Source organism: Paralichthys olivaceus, chromosome 19 (assembly GCF_024713975.1).
Source record: "Paralichthys olivaceus isolate ysfri-2021 chromosome 19, ASM2471397v2, whole genome shotgun sequence".
Classification (NCBI taxonomy): Eukaryota; Metazoa; Chordata; class Actinopteri; order Pleuronectiformes; family Paralichthyidae; genus Paralichthys; species Paralichthys olivaceus.
In genome coordinates, this window is record NC_091111.1 from 12,464,668 (window position 1) to 12,485,467 (window position 20,800).

Here is a 20,800-nt window from a genome sequence, read left to right on the forward strand (position 1 = left end):
CTTTTCTTGCTTTCTGTTGTTCCCCCCAGCAACCCTTTATATCACAAGCCAAGGCCTTGCTCTTTTACTCTTTATATTTCTGGCTTTTTAGACAGTTTATAGTAGATGAACATGAAAGAGAAGACAGGAGTGGGTTTAATTGCAACATGCCTGATATGAATTACTTGCTTGGAGCAAAAGCATTCCGTAGCTTTTATTTTCTACTCAATTCTTATTTCTATGCCTTCACAATCTTTTCACGTCCTCCCTGCAATTCCTTTTGCTGCTACCTAGAAGGACTGAGAAGAAAAATGGGCGCTTATGAAAATCCTAATGAAAATTCACCGTGTCGGTAATTGAATACTAACGCCTGAGTCCTGACGAGGGGGATTCAAGCTGCGGCCGCGATAAACGTGCCTTGCCTCCCATTTCTCCGGCTTCCATCAATCATCACAAATCACCACGACAACCAGGGCATCAGTCGTTCCAGCCCAATAAGAACCCATCACAGCACACAGATATTCAAAGAGAGAGAGAGACAGGGGAAAAAATAAAGGGAATAAACTACATCAGGTCATGTCACCCATCGCAGTGTAGCTTTGAGTAACTTTGCATATTCAAGTCTATTCAAATACACAAATTCTCTGAGTTTGAGGTCTGTTTGCAGCATGTAGAGCCTGAAAAGAAACACAGTGACCTGAGAGAGCGGCAACATTGCTTTTGCTAAAATAAACAATGCAAATACACCAACCATGGACATTTATACACACACAAATATACCTGTGGTGACCTGTTTTCATTTTGTTTTGGCAGTGTATTATCGGTTCTGTGCCACATTTATGTACAGCCTAAACATAAAATTATTTTTACACTTGTAAAGCACGAACACACAGGCACATACATACAGCTAGCAAGACAGATCTTTTTAAAGTGCACTACAGTTGAGTCAGGGCAGCTCCAAGCTCAGATAGACTATTGAGGTTTTGCCCTGTTCGCATTGGCAGTGACACAGTCAGACATGTCGATATCAGAGATATCCTGTCAACTCATTGAGAGACCCCGACATCGCCCTCTGCTTCCCCTGAGTGAAAGTGAGAGAATGAAAGACTTAAGGAAAAAGAATGGAAGGATAAGAGGTGCTGAGGCACTACAAGAAGACTGAGAATAAGAACAGTAAAACACTGTAATAAATCAGATTCTGGGGTTATACAGACGAGATGGTAAATGTTGACTCAGATTACGATGTGTTGTGTTTATCATAGGTATTCAAATGTGCATATTTTTTAAAATAACAGTCGAAACAGGTTTTAACAAATAGTATCTGCTGTCCTATTTCTGGAACAGCAGAATTAGCACTATGTCCCGAATTGAAAAATTAGTTTCGAGAAACAAACAAGGATGGATAGATATACGGACAAAGAGGGGGAAGGGGTGGTGGAGGCAGTAGCAGAAAGACACAAGGAACACTGTAGTCAAACCCAGTAACTAAGCCTTGGTTTCCCTCTGTCAGGCCAGTTCAGACCTCGGACAGAAGCCGTATTATAGAGCAGTGGGTCTGGCCAAGAGGAAGAACAATAGCTTCTGTGTGCTGGAGCCTCTGGAGCATCTTAACAGCTGGGAGATAGGAGGTCTGTCTGTGGCTGCACTAAATGGCATGTAAAGGGGCGTTGCAATCTTGCACACACATACATTTTAGCTCCCTGCCTTTCCCAGAGTTCCTGACCTATCTCCTTGCCACCACCGCCTCGTGCCAGGCAGCCATCACTCTCTATTTTACTCTCATCTCTTCTTTTCTTCCTCTCACCACACACTCTCATTATGGACTCTGTTATTCTGTTTCCTGCTATCATCCCTCGTCACCTCTGTGGAGAAAGGCAAAAGAGAGCTACTGACAGGGAGATATTCTTCTTGTTAGCATGAGAAAGCCAGAGACTGGCAGGAGATCAGAGCAATGTCAACAAATAAGAGAGGTCCAAAAGCCTCCGCAGGAGACATGCCAAAGCTCTTCTATCACGAGGGCCCTCTGAAACACAGGGAAAAAATAAGAACTGAAAAACTGTGCAGGAATGTCATCCCTCGCAGCAAAGAGTTCACAAACAGCAACACACAAAACCATGGTGATGTTTTATTCTATTCTGGCACTAAACCTGTAGATGAGACCATTCACTGAAAACTGAAATCCATGTATCAAAGAGCAGGTTATGTAGCTAGACCCTTTACCTTTCCTGCTTTCCACCTGTGCTTTATGTTTTCCAGAAGGCTCAAAGAAAAAACACTTATTTTGAGAAAAGCTCAGGAGCAAATACGCCTGAAAAGAACTTGCCTGAAACACAACAACAAGGACTGGAGGCCACAACAAACAACCTTCAGCACACATACTCTCAGAACTGGAGCAAGGCTTCAATCACCGGTTCTGTTAATGTTATTTTTGGGGAAGAGACACAGTAGTATGTCTTGAAGCCATTTTTAAATTCTGTGCTGTTGTGAAACTTATCCTATAGCTCCCACTCAGTCATGTGATAGTGTGGATTCCTCTGCTGTGGACTGATCATTTTAACAGCTGCAAGGGGTCAAAGCCACTCTCACATGCATTAACTACCCTGAATGTATTTTGTTAGAGATGTTCCGGTGCTATTTTCCTTTCCGGATACCTGGACTTTGCATATACTGAGATACTGAGTACCGATCCAAAACCTGAGCATTTAAGAAAATAACAATTTGTAAGATGTATTTTAACAGCTGTATTCTACTATCCCTGTGGAAGTGATGAGTGTTATTGTTGTTGTATTGCCTGGCACATGTTGCTGTTTTACTAGTGGGACTTTCCAGTGTGCAATATTGCCAAACTGCAGACATTTTAGCTAGTTCTGGCTAATACGACACTGCCGGACAGTGCAACAGCTGTCTTGGAGCAGCAAGGAAGAAGAAGTAGTGATTTCCGGTAGAAGAAAAGTGTAGTTTTATAAGACGTGGTATTGGATTGGCGCATATACTGTGATGCCAATATTTTGGGCAGTAATGTAGGCATTTTCAGATGTTGGTATCTGTATTGGGACATCTCTCTTTTTTTGTACAATGATCACTTCTTTAAACGAGAGACTATGTGGATAGTGTAGGTGCACAGAGCTGCTTGGCTGAGATTCAACACTTATTGTTTGTTGACACCGGTGTGGTATTTAAATTAAACTCCTCTTTAGCAACAACAAAGACTTGATCTGAACTGACCTGAGGAAGGTGAACTTTAAATATCATTAAATACCCTGAATGTAATAACTGTGAGCTCTAAATCCTACTTGCCCATTTTTTATGTCTGCTTTGCATGATCAAAAGATTTGAAAGTAATTTTAATACATCATATGAAAAACTGGCCCCACTAATCTTCTGTCAAACACAGCGTACACAGACTTTTATCAATGGCTCCGCAGCTGCTGTTTCCAAAGGTAATTCATTCATCACCAACCACTGATGTGAACACACATTTCCACAACAGACTGCTGCTACGCCACCACTGTATTTCCAACAACAGCAGCATCCCGTGACTCCCTCTGATTTCTTTTAAATGGACAGGACGCAGGAAATATGGTCGGTCTAATGTGAGCCACACAGCACCACATGAGCGGGCATCATGTAATGACACATTGAAGCTGTCTCCAACTATAAAAGCATGATCACAGCCACTGAAGGACACCGCTCCTCGTGCCCACTTCTTCTTTTGCTGCTGCACTTGAAGTAGTACAAAGAAGGTTTCAAATTTCGCAAAGCATGATTTTCACTGGGCTGAGAGGGCTACCATCCCCCCATGACTGCAAACCCAAGCTGGCTGAAATAGACCCCAGCCCCTATATCCTCCTCTCTCTCTTCTGAAGCAAGTCAATGCATCCTTAGTGAGGAAAAAAAAAATGAAACCACCTATTGCCTATGTCAACCCAACTACAACCTCAAACTCTAGAATGCACTAAAGGATAAATGCATTGGATGTAATAAATGACATGTGGCTTTTTTTAATGCAATTTCAGAGACATTGCAAATATTTGCTCTCCGGTTTCTCACCAACACGATGCCCCCCCCCCCCCTCAGTCTGCATAAGTCAAGACGCTGCTGCAGCTCATGCAGATGTGCAGCTCTGCAGTTTATCGACACTTAATTAAAAACAGCCACATTACACATGTATTCACTCGTTAATGAACCTTTTAGTGGTGCTCACTTGGTTTGAGCTACTTCAGACTCCTGTAACAACACTGCTGCCACATTAGTCACCTGTGCACAGGGTTAGTCACAGTCAGGCAGTGATGGCCAGGCAGGGTTGAATTACCAGCAGCGTTTATATCGGTCAAGTCAAAGGCTGCCGACATGGTGACTCTGGTTTAATAAGGCTCTTTCTAGCTGATGCTGTATAAGATGCAGTTAGGTTAAGAGGTGACGTTGCTAAAGTCACATTTCAAGTTTAAATAAAAATGTGACTAAGGGACAAAATGTTCGTTTTTTTAATTTTCTTTTTTACCTGATATGTTTGTTAAAAATTATTCCTCTTTACTGTCCGTCCATCCTCACTGAGCTGCAGAGCATGCCCCCGTATCCAAGGCTTTAAATCCCCGGCTCGGCTCCATGTTTGTTCGGGTCTCTGACATCAGATGAAGTCCTGCTGCTGGAAGAGGAGAGCGACCCGGGGACTCTGTGTTTCCGAAGGGACGCTCCGGAGAAACGCGGGTGGAATCCGGCGTTAAATCCGCTCCAGCGATGCCAAGAGCTGGTTAGGAAGAAAAAAGAAAACCGCGTGAAATTCACCCATGTGCGACGCACACGCTCTTTTCGACGTGAAGTACGTGAAGTGATGTTAATTCTCGGGGAAATGTCCCCATTGTTTTCAGTGATAATGGTACGTACCACTCTATTGTTGGGGGCGCGAGAGGAGAGGAGCGTCCCGAGCAACTGACACGCGCTCGTGGGTTCCTCGTGGGGACGTGCGCGCTCGCTGTATTGGCTCGTTACCTGAAACCGTCGTCCAATCGATCAAAGGACCTTCGATTCGATCATATCGATCAAAATGAATCGATACGGTTATAGCACATTTACTACACCACAAATCACTGGAACATTTTTTTTTTACATCGGTCCTTATTAGCTCGTGATTCGAGAAACTGTACTTATTCACTATTAAACATATTTAAAGATACCATACGTTCACACTTGGTTCATGTCTCCATGATATTTATCTACTATTACATGTGTCTGCTAATCTTATTCTACTGTTGTTAACAAAATGCCACAATAAAGGGGGGGGGGGGGGGGGGGGGGGGGAAACAGTACAGTATTTTGAGTTTCTTTATTACATTACATATGTTAAATTTTCATTTAATTATGTCTCCACACTTGTCTCTAGTTCATAGTTTGTCCTCTCTTGTATTTAGTCTCGTTTACAGGCTTATTCTTTGTTCTATTATATTTAGTACTTTGTCGTGTATCATTTACTTAAGGAGTATGTACAGTTTTAAGTAAATGTCATGTTTATTACATTATATTTTAAACTATTTTGTTTTATTGCTACTTCACTCTATGTGCAATGCCCTTACTATGCTGTTGTAACACGATAATTTCCCAATTTGGGATCAGTAAAGATCATCTATCTATCTATCTATCTATCTATCTATAACCTAATGTTGCTGTTGTAAGGTCAACAAAATTCCACTCAAATAAAATAGAAACAAAGTAAATAGATTATATTTTGTAATTTATAATTTGGGCCTAATACGGTTGTTTAGCCAAATCGTTTGAATTCAATATTATTTTCTTCATTTTATTTTTTTAACCCATAACGGAAGTCCCGCCTTTCCGCTTCCGTCGAATTCACAACATCCAACATGTCTGCCGCCATAACTTCCCTCGTTTCGTACGGCAGCGATTCGGACTCTGAGAATGAGTCGGAATCAAAAACCGATGCTGGGAAAGTTGACCCAGTCAACCCGGACGCCACGGCTCATCTCAAGCCTCTTCAGTCGGAACCCACCATGACTTTGGCTCTTCTCAATTCCGCTCCGGAGGTCGCCGTGAAGGTAAGCTAACGTAGCTAGCTAACGTTAGCTAACATTATAGTGAAATAGTTAACTCTTGGTCGCATTTTGCTTGAATATTGTAAGCGTACTTTTTCAGTGAGTCAGATAAATACCTGAGTATTGATTTACCGAGTTGCGATATAAGTTGTAAATCAAATCTAAGTTGTAGCGGGAAACAACAGAGCTTGGAGCTAGTGAGGATGTTGTGTGTTAGCATGTAAATCGATATCAAAGAATACGTTGCTCATCGTTTGGGAAGAATAACAGTATATTATCAACACTGCCTCTGTGATGAGTTTTTGCTCTTCCATTCAACACCGATCAATCTGATACTGCTTTTAAATCACAAAGTTTACTGATAGCATTTCTTCTTGTCAGGAGTGTGTGGAGACTGGCATACATCTGGACCCTTCGCTGAAAGAAGTCACCTACAACCCGACATATGAAACCATGTTTGCACCAGAGGTAATGTATTGCTGAGCTCAACCAAATAACAGAGACATTAGCTGCGGTATTAAGATATGAGGTGTAATGATTACACAGAATGCATGTTGTATCTTATTGGTTTGAATACATGATAAGAGATGTTCAGATGCAATTTCTTTCCTTTGTGATACTGACTCCGATATCTGAACTTTAAATATCTAATAGCTATCAACTATCATCCCTGTATGAACATGTTAGTATACATCAGTGTTGCATAACTTGGCTCAGGTTAAACCATTCTAAAAGCAAATGCATACATAGAATGAATTGTTGGTGTTGTAATTAGCAACACTAGAGCCACCCCTCAAAGTCCTGCATATGGTATGTGTCATCATTTTACTCGTGAGACTTTACAGCAGGAAATATCTAAACAGTACTTGCAAGTGGTATTACAAGGCTAGTGCTGTTAAAGAGCAAGAAGTGATTTTTGGGAAAAGAAATGTGCAGTTTTATTATTATTATTATTATATGCATAGATTTGCGTACTTGTTGATGTCTTCAAATTGTTTTAGTACTGAAGTATTAGCTCAATGTTGTGCTTTTATATTTTGTGCATATATGAACCAGCGCTAATAAGATTATTTGTGGCTGTTATTACATTTCATTCCCACCTATGTCCTTCAGTATCTCTATTGCTTTTCTTTCATTAATTGTTTTGCTGTTGTTTTGCCACAATTTCCCATTGGGTCTAATTAAGAGCTCTATCTGTTTTGATAATTATTAATCCATTTAATTACTTTTACATAGATCAGTAAGTCAATTGTTTAGTTTTGAATCAAACAGAAGGTCCTTGAAAGTTATGGTTCCAAAAAAGTTTAGCACAATATATATTTTTTTGAATTGTTTCTCATAGTTTGGACCGATGAATCCGTTCAAAAGTCAGCAGATGGCTGCCCCCAGGAACATGTTGTCTGGCTTTGCAGAACCTGCTCACCTCAACGACTTCATGTTTGAACAGCAAAGGAGGACATTCTCCACCTTTGGTAAGAAGCCCATCTCCGACCTCTGTCATTGGTTTAATTGATGTGATTGATATATGGACCCTCTTTGAATTTTAATGAACTTTTTATAACTCTCTCCACTTTGCTAATAGGTTATGCTCTAGATCCCTCTGTTGACACACACCATGTATCCACAAGTAGCTACATTGGTGCAGTAGATGATGCTGAGAAAAATAAAGGTAATGATTAAAAGCAATTTGTTCATCTGGCTCCATAATTAAAACTATATTTTGAATTAAATATTTTTAAAGGAACATCGTAATTATAATTTATTTTGCTCTTTCTGAAGGGCTAACTGTGTTTGAGAGTGGACATAAAAAATCAGAGAAAAGGAAAAAGGTCAAAGGTGGAGAAGCAGGAGAGATTGACAACTTCCTTGGACCCTGGGCAAAATATGCTGATGAGAAGGATTTGGCCAAACCATCAGAGGTATTTTTATACCTATATATTGTTGCTGAGACTGATCCTTTTCACACAATCAAGTTCTTCCCTTTGCTCCAAGGTCATACACATGCACTTTAATTTTATAATTTTTTGTGTTTGGATCCAAGAACGTAAATGATTGTTTGTAACCTTGGTTATGATACATTTTATTTTACAGGAAGAGAAGAAAGAGCTGGATGAAATCTTGGCAAAGAGACAGAAGAAGGGAAAGAATGAGGAAGATGCTCCAGCAGAGGAGAAGACTATTCTCCATGGTACTGTTGCCCTCTTTAATTTAGACATTTAAGTGGCTATGGTACTCAGTGAAATGATCCAGTATCCAATCTATTTATGTTAAATTGGAAATCCTATTTTGTTTTGTGATTTAAGTATAAACAGAGCAAAAATTGAATTGTTTTCAACCACTTCATCTCATCTTTAATTATGACACAGTGTTAAAATGTTTTGTCTTCTTTTGTTCTTCCTACAGTTAAAGACATGTACGATTACCAGGGCAGGTCCTACCTCCACATTCCACAGGATGTGGGCATCAACCTGCGTTCTGCAGAAGTTCCAGACAAGTGTTATCTGCCTAAGAAACAGATTCATGTCTGGTCTGGGCACACCAAGGTCAGGCCCAGTCATTTGTTTGTCTTTGTGAATGTTCCAATATCTACCAGTTATAAAATCTTGCAGCTGTAAATATTCTCTACACAGGCATTGCTGATAAGCTCCAATACTAATAGTTCTAATAGCTCTAATGATTTTGACATGCAAAATAAGAATTGTGCCACATCGGTGTCTATGAGAGGAAATTCTAATATGCAGTTCTTTTGTTTTTCCATGTCCATAAAAACCTGGGTACTTCTGAATAAAATGATACGCACAGATTGTCGCAGACATATCAGATATTAATCAGTCTCATTCAAAACACTGTCTTATATTTCAAATTTAAAGGCAAACTCTGGGGTATTCCAAGAAAGATCTGATTTATGTCTCTGATCTGCCAGTGTGCTTCAGGGAGAGAGAAATCACTCAAGTTTTAAATTGGCTCCTATCAGCTTCATGCAGGAAGCTACAGCCCTCAGCGTTTAATTTGAAATACAAAGAGTTTGAAAGGCTAAGTGGAAATGCTGATGTTGAGATAGTATGGATCCCGCCCATCCAGTGTCAACAAGTTTTGTGTGGTATTTTTTGAGAAAGTTTTGCTACTTGAAGAGTCATCATCATTTTTGTGACTATTACAGAGGCAGAGTGGTCGGTAAACACTCTCTATATGCCCTGGTTTCATTACGACTCAGTCGATGTCTCTCTTTCAAACTGCTTTAATAGCAGTTGTCTGGGCCATGTCCAAATAATGTTAATAGTGTAAACATACACAGGATTTTAAGTAGAAAACTGAGCTGAATTTCTGCTCTGTGTGCAAACAATATTTTGTGCTAAATTCATTTTTGAAAATGTTCAGTCATGTGGTTGCAGGGCTGATGGGGTCAGTGCCTGTAGTTGTGACTAGCATACTCATGATAAAGAGACTTGTATGATTAAATCTCCGAATATATTCTATTTCCCAGGGAGTCAGTGCGATCCGACTATTTCCCAGCTCTGGCCATCTTCTGCTCTCCTCCTCCATGGACTGTAAGATCAAGGTAAATTCTGTCATTTCAAAAACTCCACAGAAGCGTATGAATATATATGTAATACGTGTGTTTTGATATGGCTGATAACAATGTCAGTATATAAGCTGTAACGTTTTCTCACATTGTGCGTTTTTTGAAAAAGATTAAAAGCTAATATCTACAATCACCTTGATCTATTGTAATCTACAAACTACATTGTAGAAAACAGCTTGTGGTGGTGCTTTGTAGAGTCTGCAATTGATCAAATTAAATATAAAAACAAAGCCCTTTTGGTTGGCTAGCTTGCACTTGCTCTGGTGACAACAATGAATGAATGAATGTGTTGGGCACAGTGTTGTCGAATCTATTTTCAGTTTCACCATCTTCTCTCCACAGCTGTGGGAAGTGTACGGGGAGAGGAGGTGTATACGGACGTTTATTGGTGAGTAAGCAAAGATCTCCTGTTATAATTCTATTTTTGGTAAATAGCTGAATAAAATGGTGACATTCTACTGTGAAGGCAAAGTATAATCTTTTATATACAACAGCACATGATTAGCAAACATGAAATCTGCTGGAGGTGTTGAAAGCAAACTGCCTTTTGGGAAATGCAAAGCAGCTACAGACTGAGCTCAGCATTACTTTAATGCTAATGATATGTCTGATGACCGTTGACAGAAAGCGTAGGATTTTTTTTCTTGTGGGGTCTGGGGTGTTTCGGCTAATGCATGCAGGTCACCCTTACACTCTTCAAGAGACAGCACCCTGTCAGAATAGAGATTGTTTGCAGCCATGGTTCTGCTTGTCAGCTCCTTCACAGAATATGCATAATTCAGCAGCCCAGAGGCCGAGGGGAACGAGGGGCAGGGGAGAGCACAAGACACAGAGGGGAACCGGTGTACAGGAAGAGAGAAAGCGATTTAGGCGTGAATAGCCTGACTCGAGATGCTTGTGTTGTTGTGTGTAGGGGAAGCGGCAGAGATGCAGCTGATGATGTTAATACGTTTTTCCGTCAGAGATGCATTAGAAGTGCAAAGATACGTTATGGAGAACACACTGTTCTGTGCTTGTCTCTGCTCTGAGGATGTTATTTTCGTCCGCGTATGTTTGTTAGCAGGATTTCACAAAAACTATGTGATGGATTAACTGAAAACTTGGTGGAAAGATGGGTCACTTCATATTGGTGTAGATCCTGATCAAGGGGTGGATGTGATGTTTTTTGAATGTACTATTTTCGTTAAATTTTGAATAATTAAATCCACGAATCTTGATGAAAACAGGACAGATATTTTGATAGATATGTTTTCAAGGTGGACTGTTGGTCCTTGGCAGAGGTATGTACTTAGCTGAGTGCCATTTTAGTTTTATTTCATTTATTTGGAGGATTTTTAATATTTTACCAGAAAATATGCTTTAATTTCCTTAATTTAATTCACCTCTAGTAAATGTATTGTAATGCCCATTATCTTCCGATGCTTTGAACAGCACTTGTCAAGCTTGTCAGAGTCACCAAACAGTGGAAACAGTAAACGTATTCGAATGAGTATGCATTTCATTGCGTTAATTTTCATGTATGTTTAGATCAGAGACAAACAGTATATTTGACAATGTTAATCTGTGTATTACTGCATACGCACACACTCACACACCATCAAAGTTATCTGTGGCGGCAGCGTTGGCTTGGTCTGTCAGCGAGGAGGGTTTAGAGCCAGTGAGCAGGCAGACACTTAGCCTCAGTGGGCCCTGTTATATCTGGGGAAGCAGTGCAATCCTGATAAAAAGCCAGCTTTAACAAGGGGGAGCATCTGTGAGCACCGAGCCCACTGGGACCTCACATCTCCCTCGCTGTTTGAGAAAAAGCCAAAAGGCTACGTATACTGGGATAAGGAAGAGAATAAAAGAAGGTGGAAAAGCCCTCTTCATCTTTCTCCCTCAACAGCCTTTCTTTCCCGAAACCAGATTTCACGTCCTTCAAATTAATTGGGTATCAAAGGAAGGCACCTGGAGGAGATATGAATTGAATTTTCTCTGGAAAATATGTATGTATTTGTTTGTAATATTTGTGTGAATTTCCTCTGTGTGTTAGGCCACAGCAAAGCAGTACGAGACATTTGCTTCAACAACAGTGGGACCCAGTTCCTCAGCGCTGCCTATGACCGCTACCTGAAACTGTGGGACACTGAAACAGGTAAGCTGATCACAGATGTGCACCAATTGAATATCTCACATACACAAACACGCACGCAATAGCCAATTCATAAATCAATCTTCAGATTCATTACTAAATGATCACACAGACCTGAAAAATACATTGAGACACACAAACAAAAAAGACATACTACAACTGTAAAAGGCGGACATTTGAATTGAGTACTTGATGATGTTGAAATTTTAAACTTTTAAGTTCTATAAATTACAAGTGATCTCCTTGATCAGATCCCTGTTGTGTCTCCCCTCTGATCACCCATATCTATCCGCCCCTCTCAACCCAATAGTGCCTGTCCAGCAGAGGGCAGAAAAGAGTTAAATCCCCCACTTGTTGATAATAGGATTCCGTGTATCGACATTTTTTCCAAGTACTTTAGTTAAGAGTTAATTATTTCCTGCAGCTCCACATAAAATGGATACAGAGATGGATGAGCAGAGGGAAAAGTTAACAGGGGGACCTGTAGCATTGATGTGTAGTCATTGTAATTTCCACAGTGGTGGTAGCATCAGCCCCAGGGTGATTCATCTGTGCTGAATGAACACATTGTCTACGCCTGAGCTGTTTCTGTCTGTAGGGACGGCTGCAGACTTATAAACAACTCAAGTTTACCTTTCTGAAAAGCCACTGTGGATTATTCTGGAGTGTTGATGTTCAATTTGCTTCCCTCCGCAGGTCAGTGTATCGCCCCCTTCACCAACAGAAAGGTCCCGTACTGCGTTAAGTTCAACCCGGATGAGGAGAAGCAGAACCTTTTTGTGGCCGGCATGTCGGACAAGAAGATTGTTCAGGTAGAGTTGGCATTTCCTGGAGCTCCCACCCTCTCCCCCAGTATTCCCCAGCTTTACAGGTATACACAGGAATTTCTTTGTATACCCCCATTGCTCATAGTAGCAAGTAATACACATCATACCTGCCAGTGCTCATGTGGGTAGTTGTGTGTTTGTGTTTGCATGCCTCGTAGAAGTTCACAAGCTCTCTGGACTAGTGCAGGTCTTTAATCACATGCAGCATCATGGTGAAAAAGACGTAAAAACTAGAGAACAATCTGATAAAAGTAAGAAACTCGTAACAGTCATATAAAACCATCATCAACTAGACAGTTTTCAGAACTGAGAAGACGATGAACACTTCTTCAGCAGCAACAACCAGAGACCAAATAATTATATAATTTCATTTTCCACAATCCATAATTGGAACTTTTTTTATTTTACTTAAAGTTTTTGTGGAAAATGTTTGCATGTCCCAAATGCAGTCATTATCATAATATCTGGTACAATAGTCAGTAAATAATGCAGCTCTCATTTGGGTTTTGAGAACAGATTGTGGCTCCTTTGGTCATTTGAGGAGTAAGGTTTTGAAAAAGAGCTTGAATAGAAGAAGATATCAAATCAGTTTGGACAGAAATTCATGCAATGTGTTTCTTGCCTGGGGTCAGTTTCGACTGACTGCCGATCATCATCAAGTTACATTGTCTTCACTTGTCAGAGATGAATGTATTTACCTCTTCTCTGTCTCTGATGTTTTGACAGTGGGACATCAGAACGAAGGAGGTGGTTCAGGAGTATGACCGTCACCTGGGAGCCGTCAACACCATCACCTTTGTTGATGAGAATCGTCGGTTCGTCAGCACATCAGACGATAAAAGTCTTAGAGTGTGGGAGTGGTAAGTACAGACTACTTAAAAATGTTTATTTGGAATTCAACTGTACTGCTTCATAGTACTTGCTGCAATAATTCCAAGCAAGGCATGTAACCCCCCCCAATACAGAGTGGTTAATAATGGAAGACTGTGTTTGCACTGGGCAGCAGGCAGCTTAGAGAAGATCTACCTGCATTAACATGAAGGAAAGATTTATGTTTTGGTTCTCTCATGCAACAAAAGTCCAATTAATAAATCCCAAAGTATTCAACAGCATTTCAACAGGACAGGTAGGTTTATCAGCTTCACTGAAGTCACTGAGCTGCATCTTGGGGACAGCAAGTCTCTTTGTGTTGTCTTTTCTGTTCATGCAAGAAAACCAAGGACAAACTATTCAAACACTAAACCGTATATTCTGCCCTGGACCGGTTCCTGAATGGTTCTTGAACCTCTCCTTTCATTAGCCGTTAATAAGAAGCGCAGACATCAACAAACCTCCAGACGACCCTGCACTGTACTGTTCACCCAGCTGTGCTGCTAATGTGCCCTGAGTTATAGCCACAGTTTGCCTGCTTCACATGCATCTGTTACTCTGTTTGTTTTCTTACCCCTGGAGTTAACATTGTCCAGTGACAATGTTCTCATAAAAACCCCTTTTATTGGAATGAAAAGATGCGCTTGGATGACTCGCAGGTCAGTTATAATTACAATAATTAGAAATTCTCCTTCCTATCCCAATATTACAGGAACAAGAAGCATACATGTTTTTAATGAGCTAATTTATTTGCTGAAATGGTCTTTGCATGTAGCCAATCACAAGGGCAGCCATTGGTCCTGTGGTGATAAACAAATATGTTTTTATTCTTTGCTCTGAGGTGATAAATGTTTAAAGAGCAGCTGATAAAAGAAGCTTCCTGTGGATATGTGAGGCATTTTATGGATCAACATTTGTGTTTTATTTTACTTCCCTGCTCTTTTATTTTGCTCTGTAATGAGAAAAATGGGGATTAGCTACTAAAATGGTTTCTCTCACAAGCTTTAAGTCAGAAAGTTGAAGGGCATAATAAAAATATAGACAAGAATGTGGGGCAATTTCCAACATATCCCATGACTCCACTTTCTATACTTGTCTGAGGGGGAGGGTCCCATGGGCCTTTGCAGTGCAGCGTGGGAGCGAGCATGCAAGTGGTATGTTGGGCTAAAGAGTGGCTTTACTGTCCTTCTTTCTCCCACGAATGCCACCTGGCTCTGAGCTCTGCTTTTTCCTCCTTCCTCTTGGATCCATTCCCCTCTTGTGAGAACTGGTACATACCAGCTTTAGACCGAATTCCCCAGAACAGTCTCACATCATCAGAGTTGAAGCCAATGCTGGCAGAGACAGGCCGTGTTGGAGGAAATGCCAGATGGTTAGAAAACGTTGTGAGGCAGCAAATTTACAAGTCATTCGAATCACAGTGCAAAATGCCCACATGTGATTCAGATTCTATCCTTGCACATATATTCATGAGGATTCTGGGTAGGCTACTTTATCTGCAGGAGAGGTTTGTCACCAGGGAGCGTAGAATCATCGTACACACTGGATGAGGATTATAATCAATATGTAATGTTCCGCACTGTGCCGGGCTGCAAGGGGAATCAGATTGATCCTAAAGACGTCATTTAGAGAACGATGAAACTGATGAGGGGTTCAGTATCTTGCCCAAGGACACCTCAGAGTGCTGAATGAAGGAGCAGGGCATCAAACTAACGGTTACGGTTAGTGAACGAGGCTCCAGACCCACAGCCACCTGTGAAATTACACAGAAGTTTAGTCAAACCAGATTACAAATAAGAATATTTGACAATTTATTCAATGTAGTAATAAACAAGATGAGACCAAACAAGTTCTCCCCCTGAGCTAATGTGTCGTAACTACACTGAGAGTGTTTTAAGTTGCTGTGAAATGCAAATCCACCGTTTCTAACCGGAATGCAGAATTAACATTTTCTCAGAGTCTGATCAGGCAGCTGCCTCCATCTCACTCAGTCTTACCCTGGGTCAGTGTCCGCAGCTGTTCTGCCTGAAAAACCTGGCTTCTTAAGTAAACTATACAAAAATCCTGTTTCTGCCATTGTCCCTGAGCTTGATCGATGTGAAAGACAGCAAACTACAGTAAATCATCTATGATTCATGAATATCTCTTGTGTATAGATTGTTTGTCATATGTTTCTTCCTTTCTTCCTCTCACACCACTTTCCAGACAACAAAATATTCATTCTGGTTATTTCTGGGGCTCAGAACAGGAGATCTGATGGCTTTGTTATCTTGTCAGAGTTTAGCTTGTCTGCAGACATTGGCTCTGACAAACCCAAGGGGCCCCTTTAATGTCTGTCTGTGTACGCACGCATGAATCCGAGTGTTTTATCTGTCTGAGGGACTGCATTTCTCATTTGTCTGTAGTTCTTCGAAGTCCATTTTTGGTCTTAGTCCCCTCACTCCAGCCGTTTCTTCTCAGTGAAAGAAACAGACAGGGCTTTAGTTTAAGCAGAAAGCAAGATGTGTTTATGGCCGTTGCTCTTTAGCTCCTACTTGAAAAGAACACACACTAAGACAGAAAGACACATTTTTATTGAAGAAAGTTCTAGAAGGTCAGCAGGAAAAAAAGCACAAATTGGCACACTGTCCTTCTGGCAGACACACACACGTGCTGAACTGTAAATTTGAATAATCTTCTGCAGACAATTTAAGATTGAATAGCTAAATTCCCTCCCTCTCACAAAGCAGGGAGACAAAACGGATTAATAAATAATTGGTCTCCGGCACAGTCGTTGGTGCAACATCAAACACTTACTTGCATACACTAGATGTAAAAGCTACACCACCTGATCTTTCATTTTAGCCGTCCTCTCTTCAGAAGCCAGCAGCTGCAGTGTGAAACAAACCACAGCTCTTTGAATGTGTTTTTTTTCTTGGAGCCTGCTCAGGTTGTTCTCTTATCCAGTGTTTAAGCCGTTTTCTAGAGTAATCACTGTGCTTTGTGCCTTTTTCAGGGACATCCCTGTGGACTTCAAGTACATTGCTGAGCCCAGTATGCACTCCATGCCAGCTGTGACACTTTCTCCCAATGGTGAGTATACAAACCATGGCAAAACACACGCACACACGCAGTGCAGGGAGCTCTGGGGAGAATAAACCTATATTGCCAGATTGAAGCTGCTGGCCATTGCTCAGCAGAAATAAAATAAAATGAGTTCAGTTAATTAAAGGAGTGAGAAGGAAACGTCCAGAGCCTTTCACCACATCAGTATAGGGCCCAATAAGGAAATATAGACAGACAAGCATACTCAAATACATACATGACCTGATCCTTCCAATCCTTTGTTTGCTCTGGGTGCACCAGCTGTCACAAACGCCCCACAGAGCCCTGTTCAAACACTCCATGCTGTGGTGGAGGCGAGGGAGTGAACTGCAGAGCGCACAGCAGCCAGCAGTTTCAATTAATGTCATGTCAGTGTGCACCAAAGGCAAATGGAGGAAACTAAAGTGGGTAAAGATGGGGATTTAAGTTATCTATCGCTATTATGGATTTACATCAGTTGGGTTCCAGAAAAGTATGAAATCTGAAGGGGAAAAAAGCAGGAGCTATGGGACTTGGGAATCCTGTTACCAGTTGATTCATGTGAGCTAGCATGAACAAGCTTTCACTGAGAGAAGTCTCTGATCCTTTATGAATAATAACAGTTGCTTGACACAATGCTTTGAGGTTTGTTGGTTATATTCCTGAGAGTTGGTATTCATTTTCATGGTGCAGACAAGGAGAGGGACTACTGCCTGTACGTATATCGTTTGAAGGGCAAATTATTTTGTATATAATTAGAAACGTACAAGGAAAAATTGTGAGGCAGACAGTAACTTGATAACTAAGAGTTTGATGTTGGAATTACACTTATGCTGAGAGTTAAATGAGAAAATCAATACAACTCTCATAAAGCCTGAAAGCAGGGGAAAAACTGCAAGATGCATCAAATCCTGCTGTCATCATTGGGATGCCAGACAGGACTATCACAGGATGTGTGACCAGGGCATTCCTTATTGTGAGTATTCTGCAGACATGTGACTCAGGCCCTGTTCAGACCTGGTGTTAGCATCTATCCTGATCTTTCCTGTGTGACCACACCTGGGGTTAAAATGTGAGTGTGTCTCACATGTGAATGGATCTAACCTCCCCCCGCTCTATACGCAAATAATTGAATACGTCATATGTGTTTGCTAAGACCTAATGATGGTTTTTATCCGGTCTGAGTAGACAGATATGTCAGCTGTCAATGTGTTTCTGTGTCAGTCTGTGTGTTGGCGCAGGCTTTCGAGAGAGTGGAGTCAGGAGGGGCTCAATTAGTCACTGTGGAATAACATTTTACCCATTTAAATAGAAATCATTAGGTGGTTGTCAGTGTTGATATCGTGACTGTGGACACTAAGAACTGCTTTTGTCTCACGATGATGACTCAGAAGATGTGACTGGAGCAGGCAACCCATCACATTTACGTTCTCACAGCGAAACGAATGAAAACATTGAGGACGCAGTTGGGTGCGTTCATACTGGTACTTACTGCAGTCCACTTATGATTGGATAACTAAGGACGGATGTTAAAACCATGGCTAAGTGGGAGTCTCAGTGTTTTGTGAGCAGCACACATCCAAGCTGATAACAGAATGAACTGCCTCTTCAAATGTATCATCAAACTCAACTCGCTCTAACTAGTTTTATTCTTTCTTTCATGCACTCTCTTTCTTCCTTCCTTTGGGAAATACGTTTTTATCTGTCTCAAAATGGTTTGTTTTTCCTCAGCATCAAAATATTACATGTTTTTTTCAGTGGGAAACCGTTAATACCTTAATGGCACCCAGCCCACAAAGAACCAAATGCACAATCTCTCTCCTCTTGCCATCTTCATCGTCAAACCGACAGAGCCTTAGTGCTCTGGTGACATTGGTGAAGTTGTTTTTATTCTGCACTAATCGCAGCTGACGTTTGTTGACAATAGTGTCTTTTTCATGATTTTGTGGGAGAGGATGTAAGAGGACACACACACACACACACACACACACACACACACACACACACACACACACACACACACACACACACACACACCCCCCCGCTCACCAACACCAGAGCTCTTTCTCGTACCATATTAATAATTTCCAGCATGTTTCCTTTCAAGGAGTGCACTGAGTCATGTAATGCTTTGACACTGGAGCGCTGCCTCTTATCACAGTGTAGTGACTTGGAGACCGCAGCGTTGTCAGGAGCTGAAACGCTCTGTAAAGTAGATCTTAACCGAGCAGTCACTGATGGAAAACCTCTTTTCATTTTTCACTACAATGCCCTAATCTTCCCAATTTAACGATGGCAGAATGATGAGTTCATAACCTTTTTCAGAGGGCCATCAAAAGCAAATGTCCACATCCTTTGGGCCAGTGAACAGCCAGTGGCCGGAGGCATTTTAAGGTTTTCACTCTGACCTTAAAGACTTATATTATTATTTTTCTCTTTTGAGCGGAACATCTCAGGAACACCAGAGGAAATTTATTAAGACTTGGTTCCAAAGTTCACTTTGAATTAAAGATGAACTGATGAGATGTTTCTACGGTCAAGGTCACGGTGGCCTGTACATATTTCAAGTCTGCTTTTAGGGAACTACCTTAAATTTTGACCAATCGTCAGCTGGACTCAAAGATGAACTGATAAAGTTTCAGTGTTCAAAGGTAACAAGGTAACGATCATGCTTACCTCATATGCACCAGGAAAAAAATTCATGTGCACTGTTCGGTTGAGGCATGCAACAGTCATTTGGGTTGCTTTTGTCTTATTTCTATTCTTGAGGTTTATCCTCACCAATGACAGTTATTGAAAAATGTTTGACTGTTTTCCCACAAGATCACAGTTGTTACCCTGTAAGGTTTTGCACACACTAACACATCATGCATCATATTACCACATCGCTGCTTGTGCGATATTAACAGGAGTGTTGTGTACCAGTGTGCTGTCATGCTGTTTGTCTGTTTTTCTCCGCAGGTAAATGGCTAGCATGCCAGTCCATGGACAACCAGATTCTTATTTTCGGAGCCCAGAACCGCTTCAGACTGAACAAGAAGAAGGTCTTCAAGGGCCACATGGTGGCTGGCTATGCCTGCCAAGTGGACTTCTCCCCAGACATGAGGTAAACCGTTTGTCACTCAATTTTGTGATGAAAGGAAATATAACTGAGTCTCACAGTCCATTACGAGTTTATAATAGTTGATGAGTACACGTTGACTTTCTTTGGCACTGAGGAATGGCTGTAACTATTTTAATGAAAATGAAAGGCAGAAAAACTAAAAATATCATTATGAGGAAATGAAAACAAACTGCAGGCAGTTTAGTTCACTTAATGAAATAAGGCATAACAGCTAAAAACAGCTTTATACAGATGCTGCTGCTGCTTGCCTCCGGTCCTCTAGAAAAACCCTTTACACGATGAAGAGCTGCAGAGAATAGTGTCTCCATAATATCTTCTGTATAAGATCCACAAGGAGAGATAAGTGGGACAGTTCGGCTCTCTAATTTTAGCCAAAATACCCATTAAGACATGTTTTCTCCCCCGCCTCTCGCCCACCACCACCCACATGTGTGAACAGGTGTCCTCACTTCCTCTCAGTAGCCATGGCAACACAGCAACTCTTGGCTAGACTACATACCAAAAATTCAAAAACTCCCACCGTTTGGCAGGTGAAGGGGAGAGAGAAGTCATACGTAGGGAAGCACTAATGTTTCTCTTCTTTCTACCAGCTATGTGGTCTCAGGAGATGCGGATGGAAAGCTGAACATCTGGGATTGGAAGACCACCAAGCTTTACCACAGGATCAAGGCTCACGACAAGGTTTGCATCAGCGCCCTGTGGCATCCACACGAAACCTCCAAGGTCATCACCTGCGGCTGGGACGGACAAATCAAACTCTGGGACTAGAAACTGCTCAGGGTGGGAGATGAGGGGCAAAACTGAACTTGTTGACTTAAGACACAGGAAGGGTTTCTTGTCCCATGGGTTTTGATAACATTTTTTTAGTGAATGCCACAGGACTGGTATCCAGTCTCATTGTTGCAGTGTTTATTGTATCCCATAAGAGCTCAATTATGAACTCCTGTAATGTATCTGTACAAAGATGAACACAAACATACTTTTAAAGGTTGTTTTTACTACAACAAACACATTTGAGGGCTACTTTGGCTATTTTTTTTTTTTTTCCAGTCAATGTTTTAATTTTAATCGGCAGTGTTCTGTTTAGTATACATTTGTAATCCTTGATAAAATCACTTGTTTTCAATTGTCTGACCATCCCTTTGTGGTAATAAACATTCTGTGAAATTATCTTCT

At 41.1% G+C, this 20,800-nt stretch overlaps 2 protein-coding genes across 5 annotated transcripts in view; one reads left to right on the forward strand and one right to left on the reverse strand.

Moving 5' to 3' along the window:
• The window catches only part of wasf1 (WASP family member 1), a 47,691-nt gene extending 42,678 nt beyond the window's left edge, over positions 1 to 5,013 (reverse strand). The window contains exons 1-2 of one of the 4 annotated variants that reach the window (XM_020097767.2): positions 4,864 to 5,013; positions 4,481 to 4,726 (exon numbers count right to left, since the gene is read on the reverse strand). The gene's annotated coding sequence lies outside the window, so the exon portion shown is untranslated. Of the gene's footprint in view, positions 1 to 4,480 lie in introns of all 4 variants that reach the window. The other 3 variants (XM_069514755.1, XM_069514754.1, XM_069514753.1) reach the window with 3 other exon arrangements.
• Positions 5,014 to 5,803: 790 nt separating this feature from the next.
• cdc40 (cell division cycle 40 homolog (S. cerevisiae)) lies at positions 5,804 to 20,794 on the forward strand. Its single transcript, XM_020097832.2, has 15 exons — positions 5,804 to 6,029; positions 6,408 to 6,494; positions 7,369 to 7,498; positions 7,609 to 7,695; positions 7,806 to 7,945; positions 8,118 to 8,214; positions 8,430 to 8,569; positions 9,511 to 9,585; positions 9,952 to 9,997; positions 11,642 to 11,743; positions 12,437 to 12,552; positions 13,294 to 13,427; positions 16,433 to 16,509; positions 19,462 to 19,606; positions 20,215 to 20,794. The coding sequence occupies exons 1-15, from the start codon at positions 5,838 to 5,840 to the stop codon at positions 20,390 to 20,392; spliced, it is 1,746 nt and encodes a 581-aa protein (XP_019953391.1). The 5' UTR covers positions 5,804 to 5,837; the 3' UTR covers positions 20,393 to 20,794.
• The last annotated feature ends 6 nt before the right edge of the window (positions 20,795 to 20,800 follow it).